The sequence below is a fragment of the Mobula birostris genome, chromosome 7, assembly GCF_030028105.1.
Source record: "Mobula birostris isolate sMobBir1 chromosome 7, sMobBir1.hap1, whole genome shotgun sequence".
In the NCBI taxonomy this organism is placed as follows: Eukaryota; Metazoa; Chordata; class Chondrichthyes; order Myliobatiformes; family Myliobatidae; genus Mobula; species Mobula birostris.
Genome location: NC_092376.1, coordinates 50,678,676 through 50,701,451, shown reverse-complemented (window position 1 = coordinate 50,701,451; position 22,776 = coordinate 50,678,676). Strand labels below are relative to the sequence as shown.

Genomic DNA, 22,776 nt, shown 5'->3' with positions numbered 1-22,776 from the left:
TTATTTGTTCAAGGAGTAGATCGATTAAGTTATATTCTGCAAATTTCAATGATATTCTAACAGATAAATACACATGGCTAAGGACAAAGTAAAATTCATTTCTTTTAATGTCAATAGGCTGTTGAATCCAATCAAGCGCAGTAAAATTCTATCAAAAATGAAAAAAAGAACAAGCCCATGTAGTATATTTACAGGAAACTCACTTAAGTGGTAAAGAGCATTGGAAATTAAAGAGAATGGGTTTCACTAATTTGTTTTTCTCTTCATATAAATCAGGACATAGAAGAGGAGTTGCTATTCTCATCTCAAAAAAGCTAAATTTTGAAAAAGTATTCGAAATGGGAGATAAGGAGGGCAGATATATTCTGGTAAAGGGGAATATAGATGGAAATCCAGTTACTTTATGGAATATATACGCACCCTCAGGAAGTGATATTAGTTTCTTCCAGAAAATTACTAATATTATGGTAACGGAAACAGAAGGTCTCTTGATATGTGAGGGAGACTTAAATTTACAATTACAACTAATGTTAGACTCTTCCAATAGAAAAACTTATGAAACAAAGTTCTTACATAAGAAAGTTAACACTCTGTTTGAGGATGTTGGTCTAATTGATATATGGAGGGACCTTTTCCCCGACCTTTTCCACTCATTATTCTGCCCCCCATTCCGTATATACAAGAATAGACTATTTCATAACATTTGGAAAAGATAGAGACAAAATAATCACCTGTGGAGTTGGGACAATACATGTAAGTGACCATGCACCTATATATTTATCTGTTGATTTTGACCTACAACCAAAGAATACTATTTGGAAACTAAATTCAAGTCTACTCAATGATCGCTATTTTAAGGAACAAATTTAAAAAGAAATTGGTCTTTACTTAGAATTCAATGATAATGCAGAGGTTTCACCTTCCATTCTATGGGATACTCTGAAGGCTGTCTTAAGAGGGAAAATTACAGCGATATCTTCATATAAGAAAAAAAATAAGGAATAGAACATTAGAGGAATTACAAAATAAGCTGAAGGAACAGAAAAAAAAAACAAAAAAAATGTTTCTGAAACAGAGACCCTATGAAAATGGATCTACATCTATGAAAATACTGGTGTGGAAACTGAAAAAAAAAAGATAGCGGAAAATACAATTCATAGAATAAGGGATCCAAGAACAGATGTGATAAAAAAATAAGCTAAGTGAAATTCAAGAAGCTTTTGAAATTTTTTACAAAATTCTATATTCCAAAGTTCCAAATATAACCCAAATTGACACCTTCCTGAATTCTTTAGAGTTACCCACTTCAAGCAAAGAACAAAATAGAACGATGACTGCTGACATAACTGAAGCTGAACTAAAAACTGCAATTAGTAGGCTTAAATTAAGCAAGTCACCAAGATCAGATGGATATACAATAGAGTGGTATAAAGAGTTTAGAAGTGAGTTAATTCCGATTTTACTCCCCACACTGAACTGGACCCTAAGAAAGGCGCAAATGCCACCCAGCTGGAAGGAGGCAATAATCTCAGCTATACCGAAAGAAGGCAAGGATAAAATGGAATGTGGGTCATTTAGACCAATATCTGTTCTTAATGTGGATTATAGAATACTTACCTCCATCACGGCCATATGATTAGAAGAGTTTCTACCCACACTGATACATAATGATCAGACAGGTTTTATACAACAACGCCAAACACAAGACAATATATGAAGGACACTTCACATTATGGATCATATTTTAAAAAATGAAATTGAAGCAATAGTGATAAGCGTGGACACTGAAAAGGCATTTGATTCAGTTAATTGGAATTTTCTTTACAGAGTTTTACATAGATCTGGTCTACATGACACAATTATTAAAACTATACAGGCACTATACGACAATCCTACTGCCAGGATTAAAATCAATGGATACTTATCTAATAGTTTTACCCTAGAAAGGGGCCCGAGACAGGTTGTGCATGGTCACCACTACTCTTCGCATTATATCTGGAACCATCAGCTCAATACATCAGACAAAATGAAGATATCAGGGGAATTACTATTAAAGGAACAGAGCATAAATTGGCCTGTTACGCGGATGATATTTTGATCTATCTAATGCAACCAACATACTCTTTACCTAAATTAAGAACCATAAGACAAAGGAGCAGAAGTTGGCCATTCGGCCCATCGAGTCTGCTCCGCCATTTTTGCAATGCAATCCTTTGAACAATATGGCCAATTATCAGGATACAAGATCAACATAGATAAAACCCAACTACTTTCATATAACTATAGCCGACCAACAGCAGTTGAAAGTAGATATCCTTGGGCATGGCAAACAGAGTCCATCAAATATTTGGGCATCATTATGCCAAAAGACTTGGCAAAATTATCAGAATGCAATTATCAGCCTATACATAAAAAAAATTAAGGAAGATATAACAAGATGGAACCTAATTCATTTTCTTGGTCTCAGTTCAAGGACTGAATCCATTAAAATGAACATACTGCCCAGACTACTATATCTCTTTCAGAACCTACCAATAGAGATTAACTAAAATCAATTCAATGAATGGAACAAGATGCTATCAAGATATATATGGCAAGGTAAAAGGCCTAGGGTTCGTCTCAAAACTTTGCAATTAGCCAAGGAAAAGAGGGGGTGGGGCCTACCTTCTCTTGGAGATTATTATTTTGCAGCACAGTTGAGAGCCGTGATATGCTGGTGCAACCCATCATATGACGCTCAATGGAAAAACATTGAGGAGAGGATACTTTCCATCCCCATACAGGCAATTTTGGCTGATAACAACCTACAAAGTTACATAAATAATATTGACAACCTGTGGCTGAAATGGACTCTTAAAATATGGAGAACTATTATAAAAGAATATAAAGTAGAGAGAGACATTGCAATTCTTAAATGGTGTGCATATGACTCGGATTTTACGCCGAATAAACTGGATGCTAGATTTAAGGACTGGACAGCTAAAGGAATAACAGCTATTTGCAATATAATGAAAGAAGGAACACTGTTCAGTTTTGAAATGCTCAAAGAGAAACACTTATTAGAAAAACAAGACTTTTACCGGTGCAACAGTACGTTAATAGGACAGTTAAAAATGTAACCAAGGCAAGTACATGTCTGATGGAGCTATTTAGAAAAGCATATAATTCAGACAACGGTAGCAGAATAATTTCAAGTGTTTATAAGGGTTTGTCAAATCTTAAAACACATTCAACTTCAAACATTAAAACAAAATGAGAGAAGGAAGGAGGGATAATAATATCTGAGGAGGCCTGGACAATAATATGGAAAAACTTGGTAAGATATTTTATTACACCCTCTCAGAAATCTCATTATAATAGTAACCCCCTTGATTGCTCGAGAAATTGTGGAAATCAAAATGCAAACCATTATCATATTTTCTGGGAATGCCCTGTTATCAAAGACTATTGGAGTGAAATGCATAATGCCCTACAAGACATCTTTAAAAGTGAAATACCCTTAGAGAGTAAGACCATAACCTGAATGTGAAGAGTTATACCCTGCTAGGTCAAATGTAAAGAGAAAGTACACTGTTAAGGGAAAGACCATTAACTGATGAGCAGAGAGAGGGATCTTAGGGTTCAAGTTCATAGCTCCCTGAAAACAGCTACACAGGTCGATAGGGTGGTTAAGAAGGCATATGGCAAATTTGCCATTACTAATTGAAGCATTGATTTCAAAAGTCAGGAAGTTATAATGCAGCTTTATTAAACTCTAGTTAGGCCACATCTGGAGTACTGCATGCAGTTTTGGTCACCCCATTATAGGAAGGATGCTGAATCTTGGTTGGGGCATCTGTAACGAAAATCAGTTTCCCTCGGGATCAATAAAGTATGACTATGACTGCGACTATAAGAGGTTTACTAGGAGGCTGCCTGGACTAGAGGGCACGTACTATAACAAGAGGTTGGACAAACTTGGGTTATTTTCTCTGAAGAGGCAGAGGCTGAGGGGAGATCTGATAAAGGTTTGTAAGGTTATGACAGGCACAGAAAGAACAGACAGACAGTACCTTTTTCCCTGGGTTGAAATGTCTAATACCAGAGAGCAGGCATTTAAGTGAGGGTGTAACTTTAAAGGAGATGTGAGAGATAAGATTTATCTTTTTTACACATAGTGGTGGCTGCCTGGGTGGTGGTAGAGGAAGATATATTAGGGACTTTTAAGAGTTGCTTATATGGGCACATAAGTGTGAGGAAAATGAAGGGATGTGGACATAGTGTAGGCATAAGGGATTAGTTTAGTTGGCCATTTGATTACTAATTTATTTGGTTTGGTGCAACATTGTGGGCCAAAAGGCCTCTTCCTGTGCTGTACTGTTCTATGTTCTACTATATATTCCATAATGTGTTAGGGCACGTGACCGTGGACTGATCATGCAAAACTATCCATTGGAAGAATTCAAAAAAGTAAAACTCTGCTTAGTTTACTCATTTCATAGTTTAATAGCTTGTTTTTTTTTAAATGTACCTTTTGCAGAGGAGGAACAGATAGAATAAGCAAACTATTTTAATGTTGTTTCAGCTGTAATGGGAGCATGGGAATGAGGGCATACGTAAATACCCAAAACGCTATCTCTTCACTTTACTGGTGTACACTTCAAGTTATCAGCTTTCTGTTTTACTCTCACTAGTAACCTCCTTTATGCCATATAAATTCAAAAATGCCCATCGTTTATCTACTGCTGAGCAAATGCCGTATCCCCTTCTCCTCCAGGCAAAGGCCCTCTATAGCTGCCCCTGACAGCAGGGCATGCAATTGTGAGGCAAACATACAGCAAGTGGTAGGTCCTGGAGGAAATATCAACATTTACAATAGCAACATATACAAGACGTTCACACGATCACTTGAATAAGCCAAGAATAGAAGGATAAGGACCAAAGTTCAAAGTAAAATTTATCAGAGTACATACATGTCACCACATACAACCCTGAGATTCTTTTTCTGCTGGCATACTTGGCAAATCTATAGAACAGTAACTATAAAAAGGATCTGTAAACTGTAAACTATAACCTATAAACAAACTGTGCAAATGCAGTTAATAAGTAAACAGCAATATACAACAAGCATGAAATAACAAGATAAAAGAGTCCTTAACTGAGTGTAGTTATCCCCTTTTGTTCAACAGCCTGATGGTTGAGGGGCAGGAAGATGGGATTGGTTAAAGACATCATGATCAGCACAGACAACGAATGGCCAATTCCTATCCTACTTCCAAGACAATCTCAAATTGGCATCAAAGAGATAAAAGGTACAGTGCTAAGTTTAAAAAGGGTAAAAGCTGGAGTGCAGCTCGAAGACCTTTGGCTCATATGGAGGAAAGAGAAGACAATAGATAGAAGCTACAGGAAAATAGTCAACCCTAAGTGGCAGGAGTCAGATATCTAGGTGACTGTCAATGAAGAGAAAGGGAATAGGCAGCCAGTGCAGAATACCCCTGCAGTCAATCCCATCAATAAGTATATAGCTTTAGGTACTTTTGGGGGAGCGACATAAACAGGCAAAGCCACAGCGATCGGGTCTCTGGCACTGATTCTGGCTCCACGGCTCAGAAAGGAAGATGGGGGTGGGGGGAGAAAAGGACTGCAGTAGTGAGGGGTAATTCCATAATTAGAGGAGCAGACAGGAGATTCTGTGGATGTGAACGAGACACCCAGATGGTATGTTGCTCCCAGGTGCCAAGGTCTCAGATTGGGTCAACGGCATTCTATAGGGGGAAGGTAAGCAGCCAGAAGTCATGGTACATACTGGTACCAACAGCATAGGTAGGAAAAAGGAGGAAATCCTGAAGAGAGAATTTAGGGAGTTAGGTAGAATGCTGAAAAGCAGGACCTCCAGGGTAGTAATCTCTGAATTTCTGCTTGTGCTATGTGTCAGTGGGAAAAGAATAGGATGATTTGGCAGATGAATATGTGGCTGAGGAATTGGTGCAAGGGGCGGTGTTTCAGATTTCTGGATCATTGGGATTTCTTCTGGGCAGAATGTGACCTGTACAAAAAGATAGGTTACATCTGAACCCAAGGGGGATCAATATCCTTGGAGGCAGATTTGCTTGAGCTGTTGGGGAGGGTTTCAACAAAATTGGCAGGGGGATGGGAACGAAAGTGATAGGGCTGAGGATGGGACAGTAGGTATACAAGTAGATGCAGTATGTATAGAGACTGTGAGGAAGGACAGGTAGATGTTGGGCAACACTGTAATCAGTGGGATGAATTGAAGTGTAACATGAGTACAAAATTGAAAATGGTGATGAATAAAGGACTGAAGGTGTTATATTTGAATATACGCAATATATGGAATAAGGTAGATGACCTTGGAACACAATTAGCGATTGGCAGGTAAGAGGCTGTGGGCATCACTGAATCGTGGCTGAAAGAAGATCATATTTGGGAGCTTAAAATCCAACGATTCACATTGTATCAAATGGATAGGCAAGTAGGCAAAGGAGGTAGGGCAGTTTTGTTGGTAAAAAAATAAAATCAAATCCTTAGAAAGAATTAACATAGAATTGGAGACATAGAATCCTTGAGGGTAGAGTTAAGAAACTGCAAAGGAATCTGAACAGTAGCCAAGATGTGGGATAAAAATTACAATGGCAGATAGAAAAGGCATGTAAAAAGGGCAATGTTATGATATTCGTGGGGGCGACCTCAATATGCAGGTAGATCAGGAGAATCGGGTTGGTTCCTGGTCCCAAGAGAGGGAGTTTTAGAATGCCTACGATTTGGATTTTTAGAGCAGCTTCTGCTTGAGCCCACTAGAGGAATGACAATTCTGGGTTGGGTGGTGTGTAATAACCCAGATTTGATTAAAAAGCTTAAATAAAGGAACCCTTAGGAGACAGCAATCAAAGTATGATAGAATTCACCATGCAGTTTGAGAGGGAGAAGAAAAAGTTCAAAGTATTAGTATTATAGTGGAGTAAAGGAAATTACAGAGGCATGACAGAGGAGCCAGCCAACGTTGATTGGAATGATGCTGGAGAGGTAGTAATGAGTGTAACGTTATGGAAAGGCTTCACTGCTAGTGTAATAGTTGTTCCGTAGCAGCAATGTTTGGGTTATGACTAGAGATAACTGGGGCTTTGGAAAGTGCAGCATCCGATGTCGGGAGGGCTTTTTTTTTCTTGATTCTATTGCATAACTTGTATTTATTGTGAATGCCCACAAGAAAATGAATCTCAGAGTTGTATATAGTGACCTAAGTGTACTTTGATAAATTTACTTTGGACTTTAAAAGTATCAACAGAGTCTGTATCCCATATAGCTTTAGGTGTTAAATCCCGCAGTTTAGGAGCATTGTTCAAAAAAAATGACCTGCTAATTATCTTTTGAGGGAGATTGTTTAAACTTAAGAGCCCGGCAGAAGAAGTCTCAAGAGCTTGAGCAGGATTATAAAACAAAAGCGATTCTGTGATGTATTCCAGTCCCACACCAGGAACAGCTTCAAAAACAAGTAAGAAAACTGTATAAAATCAATTCTAAAAGATACAAGAAATCAATGCAGAGTAGCCAAGACAGGAGTGACATGTTCCCTCAGTTTGATTTTAGTTAAAAGACTACCGTATGCATTTGGAATGAGTTGAAGTTTGTCATTAGATTACTTTGGAAGACCAGTAAAAAGTACATTGCAGTAAACTAGTCTATTCAATATAAAGGCGTGAATTAGATATTCCGCATCATTACATGTTAGAAACAGACATACCTTTACAAATTTCTTAAGCGTAGAAATGCTGCTATGGTCACTTCCCTTATGTAGGATTTAAGATTCAAATCTGAACCTAGGCTCGTTACCTCTGATCTTACAAGGGCAGCCAAGTTCCCAAGTTCATCTCTTTTGGCTTAGGGACCAAATAAAAGTATTTCAGTTTTATCTTCACTTAATCTTAGAAAATTATTGTTCATTCATTTGTTTACTGCAGCCATACCTGAAGTCAGAGAAGATAGGGTGTTATCATCATCAGGCTCAACTGAGATGTACATCTATACAACTGGGGAAATCAAGTTTACGCTCTCCAATGCTGTCTCCTAAGGTGAGCATGTATAAGGAGAAAAGTAGGGGACCGAGGCAGCTTCCCTGTGCAACGCCGAAAGCTACGTCATGTCTCTTAGGAAACTGATCTCCAAGATGGACAAATAATTTTCTCTCTAAGATAGATGAACAAAACCAATTAAGGGCACTACGAGAGTACCAACACAGTTCTCAAGGTGATCTACGAGGATGGCGTAGCCAATTGTGTCTAAAGCAGGACTTAAATCTAGAATTATAATTGTGTCTCTGTTGGCATCAATGCTGAGCCTAAGGTCGCTGACAGTTTTGGTAAGGGCCCTATCTGTGCTGGGATTTGCTCTAAAATTTGACAGTTTTGGTAAGGACCCTATCTGCGCTGTGGTTTGCTCTAAAACCTGACAAACTTTTCCAGAATATTGTTCTCATTCAGAGCCTTATTGAGTTGGTTGAAAATGACTTTCTCAAGAATTGTGTCCAGGAAGGGAAGATTTAACATAGACCTGTAGTTAGCTAGTACCTCACCATCAAAGTTTGGTTTTTTAAATAAGGGGTTGACAGCTGCAATTTTGAAGGCATCTGGAAAAATTTCAGTTTCAAGGTGCGTATTAATAATTTTCCGAACAGAATTGAAAACATTATTAAAAGTATTGAGGAAGCAGAGAGTTTGCAGAATGACTTAGACAGATTGGAAGAATGGGCAAATAAGTGCAAAATGGAATACAGTGCAGGGAAGTGTATGGTCAAACACTTTGGTAGAAGGAATAAGAGTATTTGCTAAACGGGGAGAAAATTCAAGTATCAGAAGAACGAAGGGTCTTCGGAGTCTTTGTGCAGGATTCCCTAAAGGCTAACTTGCAGATTGAATTGGTGGTAAGGCAGGCAAATGCAATGTTAGCATTCACTTCAAGAAGACTAGAATATAAGATTAAGGACGTAATGCTGAGGCTTGATAAAGCATTGTTCAGACCGCACTTAAGAGTCTTGTGAGCAATTTCGAGCCCCTTATCTAAGAAAAGATGTGCTGGCATTGGATGAGGTCCAGAGAAGGTTCACGAGAATGATTCCAAGAATGAAAAGGTTAATGTATGAGGGGCATTTAATAGCCCTGGGCCCGTACTCACTGGAGTTTAGAAGAATGATGGGCGATCTCATTAAAACCTATCAAATACTGAAAGGCCTAGACTGAGTGAATGTGGAGAGGATGTTTCCTACAGTGGGTGAGTTTCGGACCAGAAGGCACTGACTCGGAATGGAGGGACACCCATTTAGAACAGAGATGAGGAGGAATTTCTTATAGCCAGAGGGTAGTGAATTTGTGGAATTCACTGACCAGACAACTATGGAGGCCAAGTATTGGATATATTTAAAGCGAAGGTTGATAGGTTCTTGATTAGTAAGGACATCAAAGGTTACAAGGCAGGAGAAAGGGGTGAGAAGAATAAATCAGCCATGATGGAACGGAGCAGACTCAAAGGGCCAAATGGCCTAATTCTACTCCAATGTTTTATGGTCTAAAGAGAGAGAAACTATTCCTGTGGGTGAATGGATGGTTCAAAGACTGGGAACATAGATTTAAAATATCATACTCACTCTCACTAGATGGACCATACCCAATAGATAAACACACAACCTTAATTTACGCCTCTGTGTTTTCTCCCCCATGGTGAAGGATACACAAAACACAAAAGAGTTGGAGAGGACTGTGAGTGGGATATATAACTTGTGCACTCACTGATGAAATGCTCATGCCATCAACTAAACAGGACATTTCTGTCCCTGTCCATCAGAGGTTATGCACTGAGAAATTATTTAAGGATGTGACAGATTAAAATCTCCTTGACAGGCATCAGGGCTTTATTTCATCAGTGCTGAAACTATGTAGAGTCTGAATATAATGACTGCCAAGTCCACTATTAAATTAAAAGAAAAATACATTATTCCTTTCTTTGTCTTCTAATATACAGGTAGTAATAGCTTCGAAGGACCTCATTCTGTCAAAAGTAGTACTGACACAAGCTATAAACCAGCTTAAATACTCAACAGATCTTGCAGTATTCACTTAGAAATTCATTCTTTACAAATTCATACACTGTTGTCAGGGGCAACTATGGAAAGTCTATGCCAAGAGGAGGTGGGGATACAACTTTTGCTCAGCTGAACACAATGCTGAAGAACATCTATCATCAGTGGGAAAGAAAATGCAGTTATCAAGCAGTTATTGTCAGGAAATTCATGATATATGCATTCCCCCAAATAATAAAGGGGTTCCCTGTAAAAAAAAAATGGAATTTTGAGAAATTTATTACAAATATATCCAGAAAGGAGCAACTCCCACATGAAATTTGAAACATGATTTTGAAATGCATCCATGAATCCGATAGCAAAAACCTTATATGTCTTAAGATAGTCTTCACTTTGGCACATTAGAGCCCACTGGAGACAACACAGAGCTTAGCAATTTCAGATAATGAATATTTACAGCTTGTTTCTTCCAGCTCTCTTGTAGAGTGATATCAGCTAAATTCTACATTTTTGCTTTTGTTACCTTGTACTGTCAAAATCACCGAATGACAGTATTTGCATTATTTTCTGGTTTTAATTCTTATTTCCAGAAACTAGTATTTCACTTCTGCAGTAAAGTTTATTATGTAATAGGGAATGAATCTTGCACCCAGCTTTTAAGATATAAAATTGGGGAGAAAATTAGGTCAAGCAGTCAATCCTTCATGAAACATACGGAGAATACAGTACAACATCCGGTTACCAGATTTCATTGGAGCCTGCAGTTAAATAAATAACATTGCAAATAAACAGAATTATAGTCTAAGTAATATACAAGAGTATACGCTGCATCTGCAATTGAGATAGTCTAGTGTCATACATTGACTGCAAGGTGAATCTTACTTTAGAAGCCATCCGTGAGAACCTTTCATTTTGATCTTCTGCAGTTGCCATTTTTTCTTGTCTAACCAAATCTTGAAGACTCAGATTATCATCATCCTCAAAGTATCTAATCCGTTCTCCTTCATGGTGAGTTTCAATCTGAAACAAACACGTTTTATACAATTGCATCAATTATATAAAATGCTACCAAATTTCTAGGTCAATCCATCTTAGAAGCAATATTAAGGCATTATTATAATTCACAGCTTCATGCAAAAATATCTGAGGAAAACAAATTATGGATAAGAAAAAATATAACATGATTACACAAGTTCCCTTTTTATAAATCAAGATGCTTTTACAGAATTAGGACCTCAAAAATTTTCAAAACAAGTTAAAATCAAAAGAAAACAAGAGCAGGAGTAGCTACCAGGCTTTTCAAACTAGCCATGCTATTCAATACAATCATAGCTGATTTAGGCTGGCCTGAACTCTTCTTCTGTGCCAATTACCCCCAATTCCTCAAACTTTCAAATTCCTGGTGGCCAAACATTTTAATTTCAATTCCCATTCCAACGTGTCGATCCGTGGCCTCCTGCTGTGCCAAGATGAGGCCACCCTCAGGGTGGAGGAGCAGCACTTTATATTCCATTTGGGTACCCCCCAACTTGATGGCATAAATATTGATTTTTCCTTCCAATCAACAAGTTCCACCCCTTCCCCCGTCCTCTATTCCCCAATCTGACCTTTTACCTCCTCTCACCTGCCTATTACTTCCGCTTAGGTCCCCTCCTCCTTCCTTTCCTCCTATGGTTCTCTCTCCTCTCCCATCAGATTCTTTCTTCTCCAGACCTTGACCTTTCCCACCTACCTAGCTTCACCTATCACCTTCCAGCTAGCCTCTTTTCCCCCATCTTGGGCCCCCATCTTTTTATTCTGGCATCTTCTCTCTTCCTCCTTGGCCCTGAAGAAGGCTCTCAGCTCACAACGTCGACTGTTTATTCTTTTCCATAGCTGCTGCCTGACCTGCTAAGTTTCTCCAGCATTTTATGAGTGTGTTGCTTTGGATTTCCAGCATCTGCAGACTTTCTTGTTTGAAATTGTTATCTATTTTAATCTTAAATACATCTAATGATCTGGCCTCCACCATTGCTGGGGACAGATAATTCCAGAGATTCATTACCCCCTGAGTGTCGTTTCTACACACCTAGGTTTTAAATGACTGGCCCCTTATCTTGTAGTTATGGCTCTTGTCTGAGACTCCCCCAACAGTGAAATCATCTCAACGTCTGTCCTATCAAGCCACCTTCAGATCTTACAGGTTTGAATATTCTTCTGAACTACAGGGAATACAGACCCAAACTGTCTAGTTCTCTTGACATGACAACTGTCTCATCCGAAGAATTAGTAATGTGCCTCAAAATTTACTGCATCCTCTTTTTAGGCAGGGTCATCAGAAGTGTGTGCATTATTCTATGTGTAGCCCCACCTACATCCTATACAACTGTAACAAAACCTCCCTATTTTTTAATTCCAGCCTCTTTTAAATAAAGGCCAAAGTACAACTTGCCTTCTAAACTGCATGCTCAACCTCACTGATACATCTACCTGGACGTTTCGATCCCTCCTTTTAAAAATTGATTAATTTTAAAAATTGATTAAAAACTGATTTTAGATACTTTGTCAAAGTTCTCCACTGACAGCAGCCAATATCCCCTCTGTCACATTTTCTTTTCAAGAGTATTCCTGTCTGCGTTTCCTCTGTTAATTACTTCTTTTTCATATTACTTCTGTCTCCTTCACTATTATTTCTGTGGTGGTTTTGTTGTACACATTTCATGCCATGATTTTTTCATCCACTATCAAAATTTGCACACTCTTTTGAACTTACTGCATTATCCCTTGTGATTTTAGTATTGCTTGATTTTTTTTTGTGTAGCTTAAGGTCATTTGTCATTTATTCTTTTTAAGATTCTGTTGATTTTTTTCACTTTTCTACCACTCTTCCTTGATATTATCTAAAGTGGTTGTTTGTCTCCTTGCATTCAATATGATGAAAGGTGTCCAAATAAATATTTAATCTTTACAGAGCACCTTTAATGTTAGTAAGGTATGAAGGCATATCAATGGACTATTATAAGACAAAATTTGAGAGGGAACTAAATAAAGATAGGTTAAAGCAAGTAACTAAAATCTTAACAAAATCAGAATACTGTAAAATAAAACAGATATGACAGCAAGAAAGACATTCATAATGATCATTTTTCAAGTCTTTAGGACAACTAAAGCTCTTTCCAGTTGATGAAGTTTTCTTTAGGTATTGACCATGCAATACTAGAAGAAACTCTCAAAAACAACATGTAATAATGACCACACTTTTATAATGATGCTCATGTAGAGAATTATATATTATTATTGGACTGTTTTACTCATCATCTGATACAATGACATTTTTTAATCAGGCTATCATTTATTTTATATTTTCTCCAAACAGGAAACTTTGCAGCGGCCCGCACACGAGGGACTCGAACCGCCATTGGGAGCCACAGGCAGACACACAGCAGCATGTCTGGAACTACCCGCTTGGGGTGGACCTTCCGGGGACAGTCTGATGTAACATCCGCCCCGCGGGTCGCAGGGGCCCATGGGAGAGGAGATTTTAAGCACGCGATTTTAAATCAGTAAAGGCATTCTGAGTTCAGTTCTCTCTGCGTCCGTGTGTTTCTTTAGTAGCATGTTTGCGCGCGACTATATTGGTGACTCCGACGTTCCAGACGGCATCTGGAGCTGGCGACTAAGCAACCAGCCATGAGTTCGAGCAACTCGCACAGCGCTGTCTCTCTGAAGCTCCCGACTTTCTGGGCCACTCAGCCCCACGTTTGGTTTGAGCAGGCTGAGGCCCAGTTCAATATCAGAGACATTACAGCCGACGCCACATGGTACTACTACGTGGTCAGCACGCTCGACCAGCAGACGGCAGGCCGGATCATCGACTTCCTACGCCAGCCACCAACAGAGGCCAGGTACACTAAGCTTAAGGTGCCCCTGATTCATACCTTCGGACTCTCTCGCCGCAAACGGGCCGCGCGGTTCCTACACATGGATAGCCTGGGTGACCGCACGCCATCCGAGCTCATGAATGATATGCTGGTGCTCATGGACGGCCATAAGCCATGCCTTTTATTTGAACAGTTGTTCCTCGAGCAAATGCCACAGGACATTCGCCTCCTCCTCGCGAGTGAGGATTTCAGCCACCCATACAGGGTCGTGGCTAAAGCAGACGTCCTTTGGCAGAGCAAGCAACGTGGAGCAGCCTCCATTGGCCTAGCTACGATCGCGCGCCCCAAAGTCCGGGCCCTGCAACCGAAGCCGTCGAGACCCACGGGGGATAAGGACAAAAGTTCGGAACAATGGTGTTTCTATCACCAAAGATGGGGTTTAGGCACGCACCGCTGCCATCCACCATGTGCTTTTCCGGGAAACGTCGGGGCCAGCCGTCGCTAATGGCTACGACGGCTGGCCACCCAGACAGCCTCCTGTACCTGTGGGACCGACACTCCAAGCGGCGCTTCCTGGTAGACACCGGGGCCGAAGTCAGCGTACTCCCCCCCTCCAACATGGACAGTCGTAACATGGTCCCAGGCCCTGAACCCACCGCTGCAAATGGCACCAGTATTCAGACGTATGGCCTGCGAACTATCTCACTGCATTTCGGGTCCAGCCGTTTCACTTGGACTTTCACATTGGCAGCGGTGTCACAGCCACTACTAGGGGCAGATTTCCTATGAGCCAACTGTCTCCTGGTCGACCTAAAAGGCCGGTGCTTGGTCCACACTGAGAAGTTCCAGACTTTACAGCTCGGAGAAGCCAAGCTACCGGCCCTCCACCTGGATTCCGTGACCCTCTCGGGTAACAAATTCACCAGGGTGTTGGCGGAATTCCCCTCCATAATCATCCCGCAGTTCTCCACAGCCAACCCTAAGCACGGCGTGCAGCACCACATCCCTGTTGCATGCCCGAGCTTGCAGGCTCCCACCCGACAAGCTCAACCTCGCCAAGGAGGAGTTCAGTAAGATGGAAGAGATGGGAATCGTATGCCGCTCAGACAGCCCATGGGCATCCCCGCTGCACATGGTGCCCAAGTCCGCAGGAGGATGGAGGCCCTGCGGAGACTACAGCAGGCTCAATGACGCCACAACCACCAACAGATACCTGGTACCCCACATCCAAGACTTCACGGCAAACCTGCATGGAGTGACCATCTTCTCGAAAACCGACCTGGTCAGGGGATACCATCAGATCCCAGTGGACCCCGATGACATTCTTGAGCTAGGCTGGAGGGATGGTCCTGGAACTCAGTGAATAATCAAAGCAGAAACCACCATTATTAAAATACTCTGAAATTAATTCAAGGTGAAATTTTGACTCTTAGCAAAAAGTCCAACCAATATCTTGGAAGCAATTACAGATGTTTTGACTTTAAGTAGTAACTATTAATCTTAATAAGGATTATCTGCAATTTACCATTTGTCTCTTCTTTTTCCCTTCTGTATGGATCATGGTTTCTGCTGCAGAATCAACAGGCCATACTCTCCCAGATGGATCAGTTCGAACAAGTACCACATTACGATCTTCATCAGATGGCTAGATTTTAAAAAGTTAAAGACACAAACCACTTTGTGAAACAAATTGATTTTCTTCATAATTTATACTATTCCAACTTTTAAAATCATTGTTCAACAACGCAGGAAGTTGGATTGCACACATTTTTACAAAATGTGATCAGACAAGAAAATAAACTAGAGATAATATCAGGCATAGCTATACAAATATCAAAGCAGGTTTGAGGGTCACATGTCCTTTTCCTCCACCTATTTTTTATATGACAGTGAGTACAGGAATACAGTGAGGTGGAGGACAAAGGTGTGGCTGAGGGATTGGAGCAGGGGGCAGGTTGGAAAGTTGGAAAGTGTATGGTTATGTACTTTGGCAGATGAAATAAACGGGCAGACTATTATTTAAATGGGGAGAGAATTCAAAGTTCTGAGATGCAACGGGACCTGGGAGTCCTCATGCAGGATACCCTTAAGGTTAACCTCCAGGTTGAGTCAGTGGTGAAGAAGGTGAATGCAATGTTGGCATTCATTTCTAGAGGAATAGAGTATAGGAGCAGGGATGTGATTTTGAGGCTCTATAAGGCGCTGGTGAGACCTCACTTGGAGTACTGTGGGCAGTTTTGGTCTCCTTATTTAAGAAAGGATGTGCTGACGTTGAAGAGGGTACAGAGAAGATTCACTAGAATGATTCCAGGAATGAGAGGGTTAACATATGAGGAACGTTTGTCCGCTCTTGGACTATATTCCTTGGAGTTTAGAAGAATGAGGGGGGACCTCATAGAAACATTTCGAATGTTGAAAGGCATGGACAGAGTGGATGTGGCAAAGTTGTTTCCCATGCTGGGGGAGTCTAGTACGAGAGGGCATGACTTAAGGATTGAAGGGCGCCTATTCAGAACAGAGATGCGAAGAAATTTTTTTAGCCAGAGGGTGGTGAATCTATGGAATTTGTTGCCACGGGCAGCAGTGGAGGCCAAGTCATTGGGTGTATTTAGGGCAGAGATTGATAGGTACCTGAGTAGCCAGGGCATCAAAGGTTATGGTGAGAAGGTGGGGGAGTGGGACTAAGTGGGAGAATGGATCAGCTCATGATAAAATAGCCAAGCAGACTCGATGGGCCGAATGGCCGACTTCTGCTCCTTTGTCTTATGCTCTTATTGTCTTATGGATTCAGATTTCTGGATCATTGGGACCTCTTTTGGGGCAGGTGTGACCTATACAAAAAGGATGGGTTGCACTTGAATACCGCGGGACCAATATCCTGGCAGGGAGGTTTGCTAAGGCTATTGGGGAGAGTTTAAACTAGGATTGCTGGGGGAGAAGAGACGGTAGAAGGGGCGGTTGGCTCACAAATAGAGAAAGCGTGAGGTACTGTGAGAGGGCGGATAGGCAGGTGATAGAGAAGGGATGCACTCAGACTGATAGTTTGAGATGTTTCTATTTTAATGCAAGAAGCATCATGAACAAAGCCGATGAGCTTAGAGCACGGATCAGTACTTGGAACTATAATGTTGTGGCTATTACAGAGACTTCGATGGCTATGGGGCAGGAATGGCTACTTAAGAGTGCCAGGCTTTAAATGTTTCAGAAAGGACAGGGAGGGAGGCAAAAGAGGTGGGGGAGGGGTGGCACTGCTGATCAGAGATAGTATCATGGCTGCAGAAAAGGAGGAAGTCATGGAGGGATTGTTTACTGAGTCTCTGTGGGTGGAAGTTAAAAACAGGAAGGAGTCAATAACTCTACTGGGTGTTTTTTATAAACCACTCAAGAGTAACAGGGACATCGAGGAGCAGATAAGGAGACAGATACTGGAAAGGTGCAATAATAACAGGGTTGTCGTGATGGGAGATTTTAATTTTCACAATATTGATTGGCAATCTCCCCAGAGCAAGGGGTTTAGATGGGGTGGAGTTTGTTAGGAATGTTCAGGAAGGTTTCCTGACACAGTATGTAGATAAGCCTACAAGAGAAGAGGCTGTACTTGATCTGGTATTGGGACATGAACCTGGTTAGATGTGAAGTCTCTCAGTGGGAGAGAATTTTGGAGATAGTGATCATAATTCTATCTCCTTTACCATAGCATTGGAGAGGGGTAGGAACAGACAAATTAGGAAAGTGATTAACTGGAGTAAGGGGAAATACAAAGCTATCAGGAAGAAACTTGGAAGCATAAATTGGGAACAGATGTTCTCAGGTACCGCAAAAATGTACCGCAGATGTACCGCAAAAATGTGGCAAATGTTTAAGGGATATATGTTTAACGTATATGTTCTGCACAGATACGTTCCAATGAGACAGGGAAAGGATGGTAGGGTACAGGAACCATGGTGTACAAAAGCTGTTGAAAATGTCGTCAAGAAGAAAAGCTTATGAAAAGCTCAAAAAACTAGATAATGATAGAAATCTAGAAATTTATAATGCTAGCAGGAAGGAGCTTAAGAATGAAATGAGGAGAGCAAGAAGGGGCCATGAGAAACCTTGGTGAGCAGGATTAAGGAAAACCCCAAAGCATTCTACAGGTATGTGAAGAGCAAGAGGATAAGACGTGAGAGAACAGGACCAATCAAGTGCGATAGTGGAAAAGTGTGTATGGAACCAGAAGGGGTAGCGGAGGTACTTAAGGAATAGTTTGCTTCAGTATTCACTACAGAAAAGGATCTTGGTGGGCAATGATCTTTGCATCATCAATGGGGATGGGAGAGGTTCTGGAGGATTGGAAGGTTGCAGATGTTGTTTCCTTATTCAAGAGAGGGAGTAGAGGTAGCCCAGGAAATTATAGACCAGTGAGTCTTACTGCAGTGGTTGGTAAGTAAATGGAGAAGATCCTGAGAGGCAGGATTTATGAACATTTAGAGAGGCATAATATGACTAGGAATAGTCAGCATGGCTTTGTCAAAGGCAGGTCGTGCCTTACGGGCCTGATTGAATTTTATGAAGATGTGACCAAACACATTGATGAAGGTACAGCAGTAGATGTAGTGTATATGGATTTCAGCAAGGCATTTGGTAAGGTACCCCATGCAAGGCTTATTGAGAAGGTAAGGAGGCATGGAATCCAAGGGGACATTGCTTTGTGGATCCAGAACTGGTCTGACCACAGAAGGTAAAGAGTGGTTGTAGACGGGTCATACTCTGCATGGAGGTTGGTGACCAGTGGTGAGCCTCAGGGATCTGTTCTGGGTCCCTTACTCTTAGTGATCTTTATAAATGACCTGGATGAGGAAGTGGAGGGATGGGTTAGTAAATTTGCTGATGACACAAAGGTTGGGGGTGTTGTGGATAGTGTGGAGGGCTATCAGAGGTTACAGCAGGACATCGATAGAATGCAAAACTGGGCTGAGAGATGGCAGAAGGAGTTCAACCCAAATAAGTGTAAGGTGGTTCATTTTGGTAGGTCAAATATGATGGCAGAATATAGTATTAATGGTAAGACTCTTGGCAGTGTGGAGGATCAGAGGGATCTTGGGGTCCGAGTCCATAGGACACTCAAAGCTGCTGCATAGGTTGACTGTGTGGTTAAGAAGGCATATGGTATATTGGCCTTCATCAACCATGGGATTGAGTTCAAGAGCCAAGAGGTAATGTTACAGCTATATAGGACCCTGGTCAGACCCCACTTGGAGTACTGTGCTCAGTTCTGGTCACCTCACTACAGGAAGGATGTAGAAGCCATAGAAAGGGTGCAGAGGAGATTTACAAGGATGTTGCCTGGATTGGCGAGCATGCCTTATGAGAATAGGTTGAGTGAACTTAGCCTTTTCTCCTTGGAGCAACATAGAATGAGGGCTGAACTGACAGCGGTGTATAAGATGATGAGAGACATTGATCGTGTGGATGGTCAGAGGCTTTTTCCCAGGGATGAAATGGCTAACATGAGAGGACACAGTTTTAAGGTGCTTGGAAGTAGGTACGGAGGAGATGTCAAGGTAAGCTTTTATTTTACACGCAGAGAGTGGTGAGTGTGTGGAATGGGCTGCTGGCAGCAGTGGTGGACGCGGATACAACAGGGCCTTTTAAGAGGCTCCTGTATAGGTACATGGATCTTAGAAAAGTAGAGGGCTATGGGTAACCCGAGGTAATTTCTAAAGTAAGTACATGTTTTGCATAGCATTGTGGGCTGAAGGGCCTGTAGTGTTATAGTTTTCCTATGCTTTCTATGTTCCATTTTGTATCCATGCAAGATAATTTTAACATTTCATCAACAGAAGTGCAAGTCACCAAACTAAATATGAAGAACAGACTAAAAGATCTTTAGCAGAACTGACTACAGTGAATCATTAGTCTGAATGGACACCCATCTTTCAAGCAGGAAGCATCCATAATTTAAGAGGAATAGCCTGAACTCAATACAGTATATGAAAAAGAAGTGTACATTATTTTTCCATTCATTTTCAAAATCTACCCTCTCAGCTATCTCTGCTCAGACAATTAAGAAAAAGCTAACTTTCCCTTGCCAATGATGCTACAAGCTGCCCAGGTGGGAAACAGAGACTTGACACTTCTGGTTCTCATGATTTCCTCATCGTTTTATAAAACATAAATAGATTTCCCATCAGTCTTTTCTTCCCTAACCTGCATTTGCAATTTTTCCATTATTCTCATAAATCAATGCTCCTGTTGAAGCTTTAGCAGTATCTTATAAAGATTCAGCATGACTTTCCACTTTTATATTCTATGTTCCATTAATAACTGCTTTCTCAACTTGCCTTGCCACTTTCAATGATTTATGCATACATATCTACAAATCCCCAAATTCTTGCATCTTTTTAAAATCATCCTTTATTATATATTGGCTCTCCTCATTTCTTTTTTCAAAATATATCATCAGCTTCACACTTCTTTCCCTTAAACTTTATTTGATACATACATACACACCCATTTTGCTTTTCTATCAGTCTTTTGATATCCCACTATAATGTATCATCATCCTCTTTGCACATCATAATGCGGCCAGTTTTTGTGTCACTGGCAAATTTAAAAATGGTGGTTTACACTATCAAGCTTAGGCCATTGACATACAATATATCTGACAAAGCATTGGTTCTAGCACCAGTCCCTGAGGAACACCACTGTTTACCACCCTCCAGCCCAAAAAAAATCATCACAATTGCTGTCTGTTACTTAGCCAACTTCATGTCATGATATCAATGTCCATTTTTTTTTTTTTGCCCAAGTGCTCCAACTTTGCCCATAAGCTGGTTATCTGACTCCTTATTACCTGCCTAACTCTCATCAGCTTTATCCATTATATCATCAAAAATTTCTCTCACATTGGTCAGAGATGATATGTCACATGGCCAAGTCAGAAAAAGCTATGCCCAGGAAATAACTGGAAAAACTATTTGCAAGCTAAGCCATGTCCCCAGGCTTAGCCCACAGTTACGGCTGGCAAGGAAAAGGATTTAACTCTGAAAATTCAATAAAACAATGAAAAATGAAAAACAATAATATTGAAATACAAGAGCATTTTGAAATGAAAATATTTAAGCAATGTCAATGAATATTTTGTTTCTTACAGTCATTTGTTGTATTTGAAATAAGTAAAATTGATATTCTGCGCTAGTTGAACTTGGAAAAATAAACACGAGACAGGCAGCAACTTGATGTATTTGTTTATTATTGTACATGTACTGAGGTACAGTGCAAAACTTGTCTTGCACACTGTGCATACAGATAATTCATCATAATGGTGCATTTAGGTAGTACAAGGGAAAACTGTAACAGTGTGGAAAATAAAGAGTAAGTGGAGTACCGATAAATAGTCAGGTGCAATGTCACAGCTAAGTAGATTATGTCAGGAGTCCATCTTATCATGCTAGAGAATCATTCTATAGTCTCATATAACAGTGGGATGGAATCTGTCCTTGAGCCTGGTGGTATGTGCTTTCAGGCCTTTCTATCATCTGCCCGATAGAAAAGGGAGAGGGAGAGATAGAGACCATCTGGGGTTGGTGGGACTGGTTATGCTGGCTGCTCTACTGAGGCAGAGGAAAGTGTAGACAGCGTCTATGGAGGGGAGGCTGGTTTCTGTGATATGCTGAACTGTGTACACAATGCTGTATGCTTTGCAGTCATTTATAAAGCACTTGCCATCCCAAGCTGTGATGTACACAGATAGGATACTTACTATGGTGCACTGATAAAACTTCATTAGGTCAAAGGGGACATGGCTAATTTCTTTGACTCCTGAAGCAGAAGTGCTGGTGAGCTTTCTTGGCCGTATCATCAACATAATTTGACCATGAGAGGCTATTGATTCATATTCAGATTTGCTTATCAATGCATATCGAAACATACAATGAAATGCATTATTTGCATTAACAGCCAACACATCTAAGGACGTGCTGGGGGCAACCTGCAAATGTATCCACACATTCCAGCACCAACATATCACGCCCACTATGCTTGGCAGAACAACCCACAACACAACAACTCAGAGCACATCAACGATCAAGAGCAAAACAAGCCCCATTCCTCCCTCCTATCCAATCATGCACACTAATGCCAGTACGGGTTTTCTTTAGCTTCCAGCGGACTTGTGGATTCACAAAGACTGGGTCTTTGAGCTTCCCAGCAGACAGACAAGAGATTCATAAACTTGGGCCTCTAGCCATCAGGCTTTGCCTTCTGAATTTCTGATTGAACTTTGGACTTTGATCTGGATTTCTGATTGAACTCTGTGCTTCAATCTTCGGTATCAACCCAGGACTCACAAATAATGATGACGAGGGACCCAAACTCCAGGCCTTGAACTTGGGACTCGCTGCTGACAGGACCCAAACACTGGGCTTTGAACTCCAGTCCCACTGATTTGCATAACTAAGGGTCAGCATCACCCATGCCATCTGCCCACACAGAACTCCAATCCCAAATCTGGCATGTCCCCTATAACTCACTCGGATCCCAGAACATGCTGGCAACTCACTGACCTGGGGGGCACCCTGCCCTTGTCCTTGTTGGTCTGTCTGCCTGACATCCAACCATGTCCATGTCGCTGGCCTCTGCCCGTGGAGACTAAGACCAGCACGTTCTTTAATTGCCCCACATGCCTGTCCTAAAAACCCTAACCCAACCCCTAACTGTCATCTCTGTACACAAATCCATTCCTATGAACTTAAAAAAAAACCTACAATTCCAAGCTACGACCTTGATAGGGACTGCAGCTCTGCACCATCTTGACCAGAGGTGGCATTATTGGTGGCGTTCACTCCTATGGACTTGAAACTC

At 40.9% G+C, this 22,776-nt stretch overlaps 1 protein-coding gene across 2 annotated transcripts in view; it reads right to left on the bottom strand.

Annotated features, from left to right (window-relative positions):
* cwf19l2 (CWF19 like cell cycle control factor 2) overlaps nt 1-22,776 on the bottom strand; it is a 124,475-nt gene that overhangs the window by 26,065 nt on the left and 75,634 nt on the right. For both annotated transcript variants that reach the window (XM_072263121.1, XM_072263122.1), the window contains exons 11-12: nt 15,458-15,577; nt 10,955-11,092 (exon numbers count right to left, since the gene is read on the bottom strand). In XM_072263121.1, the coding sequence (XP_072119222.1) occupies nt 10,955-11,092; nt 15,458-15,577 (258 nt within the window). The remainder of the gene's footprint in view (nt 1-10,954; nt 11,093-15,457; nt 15,578-22,776) is intronic.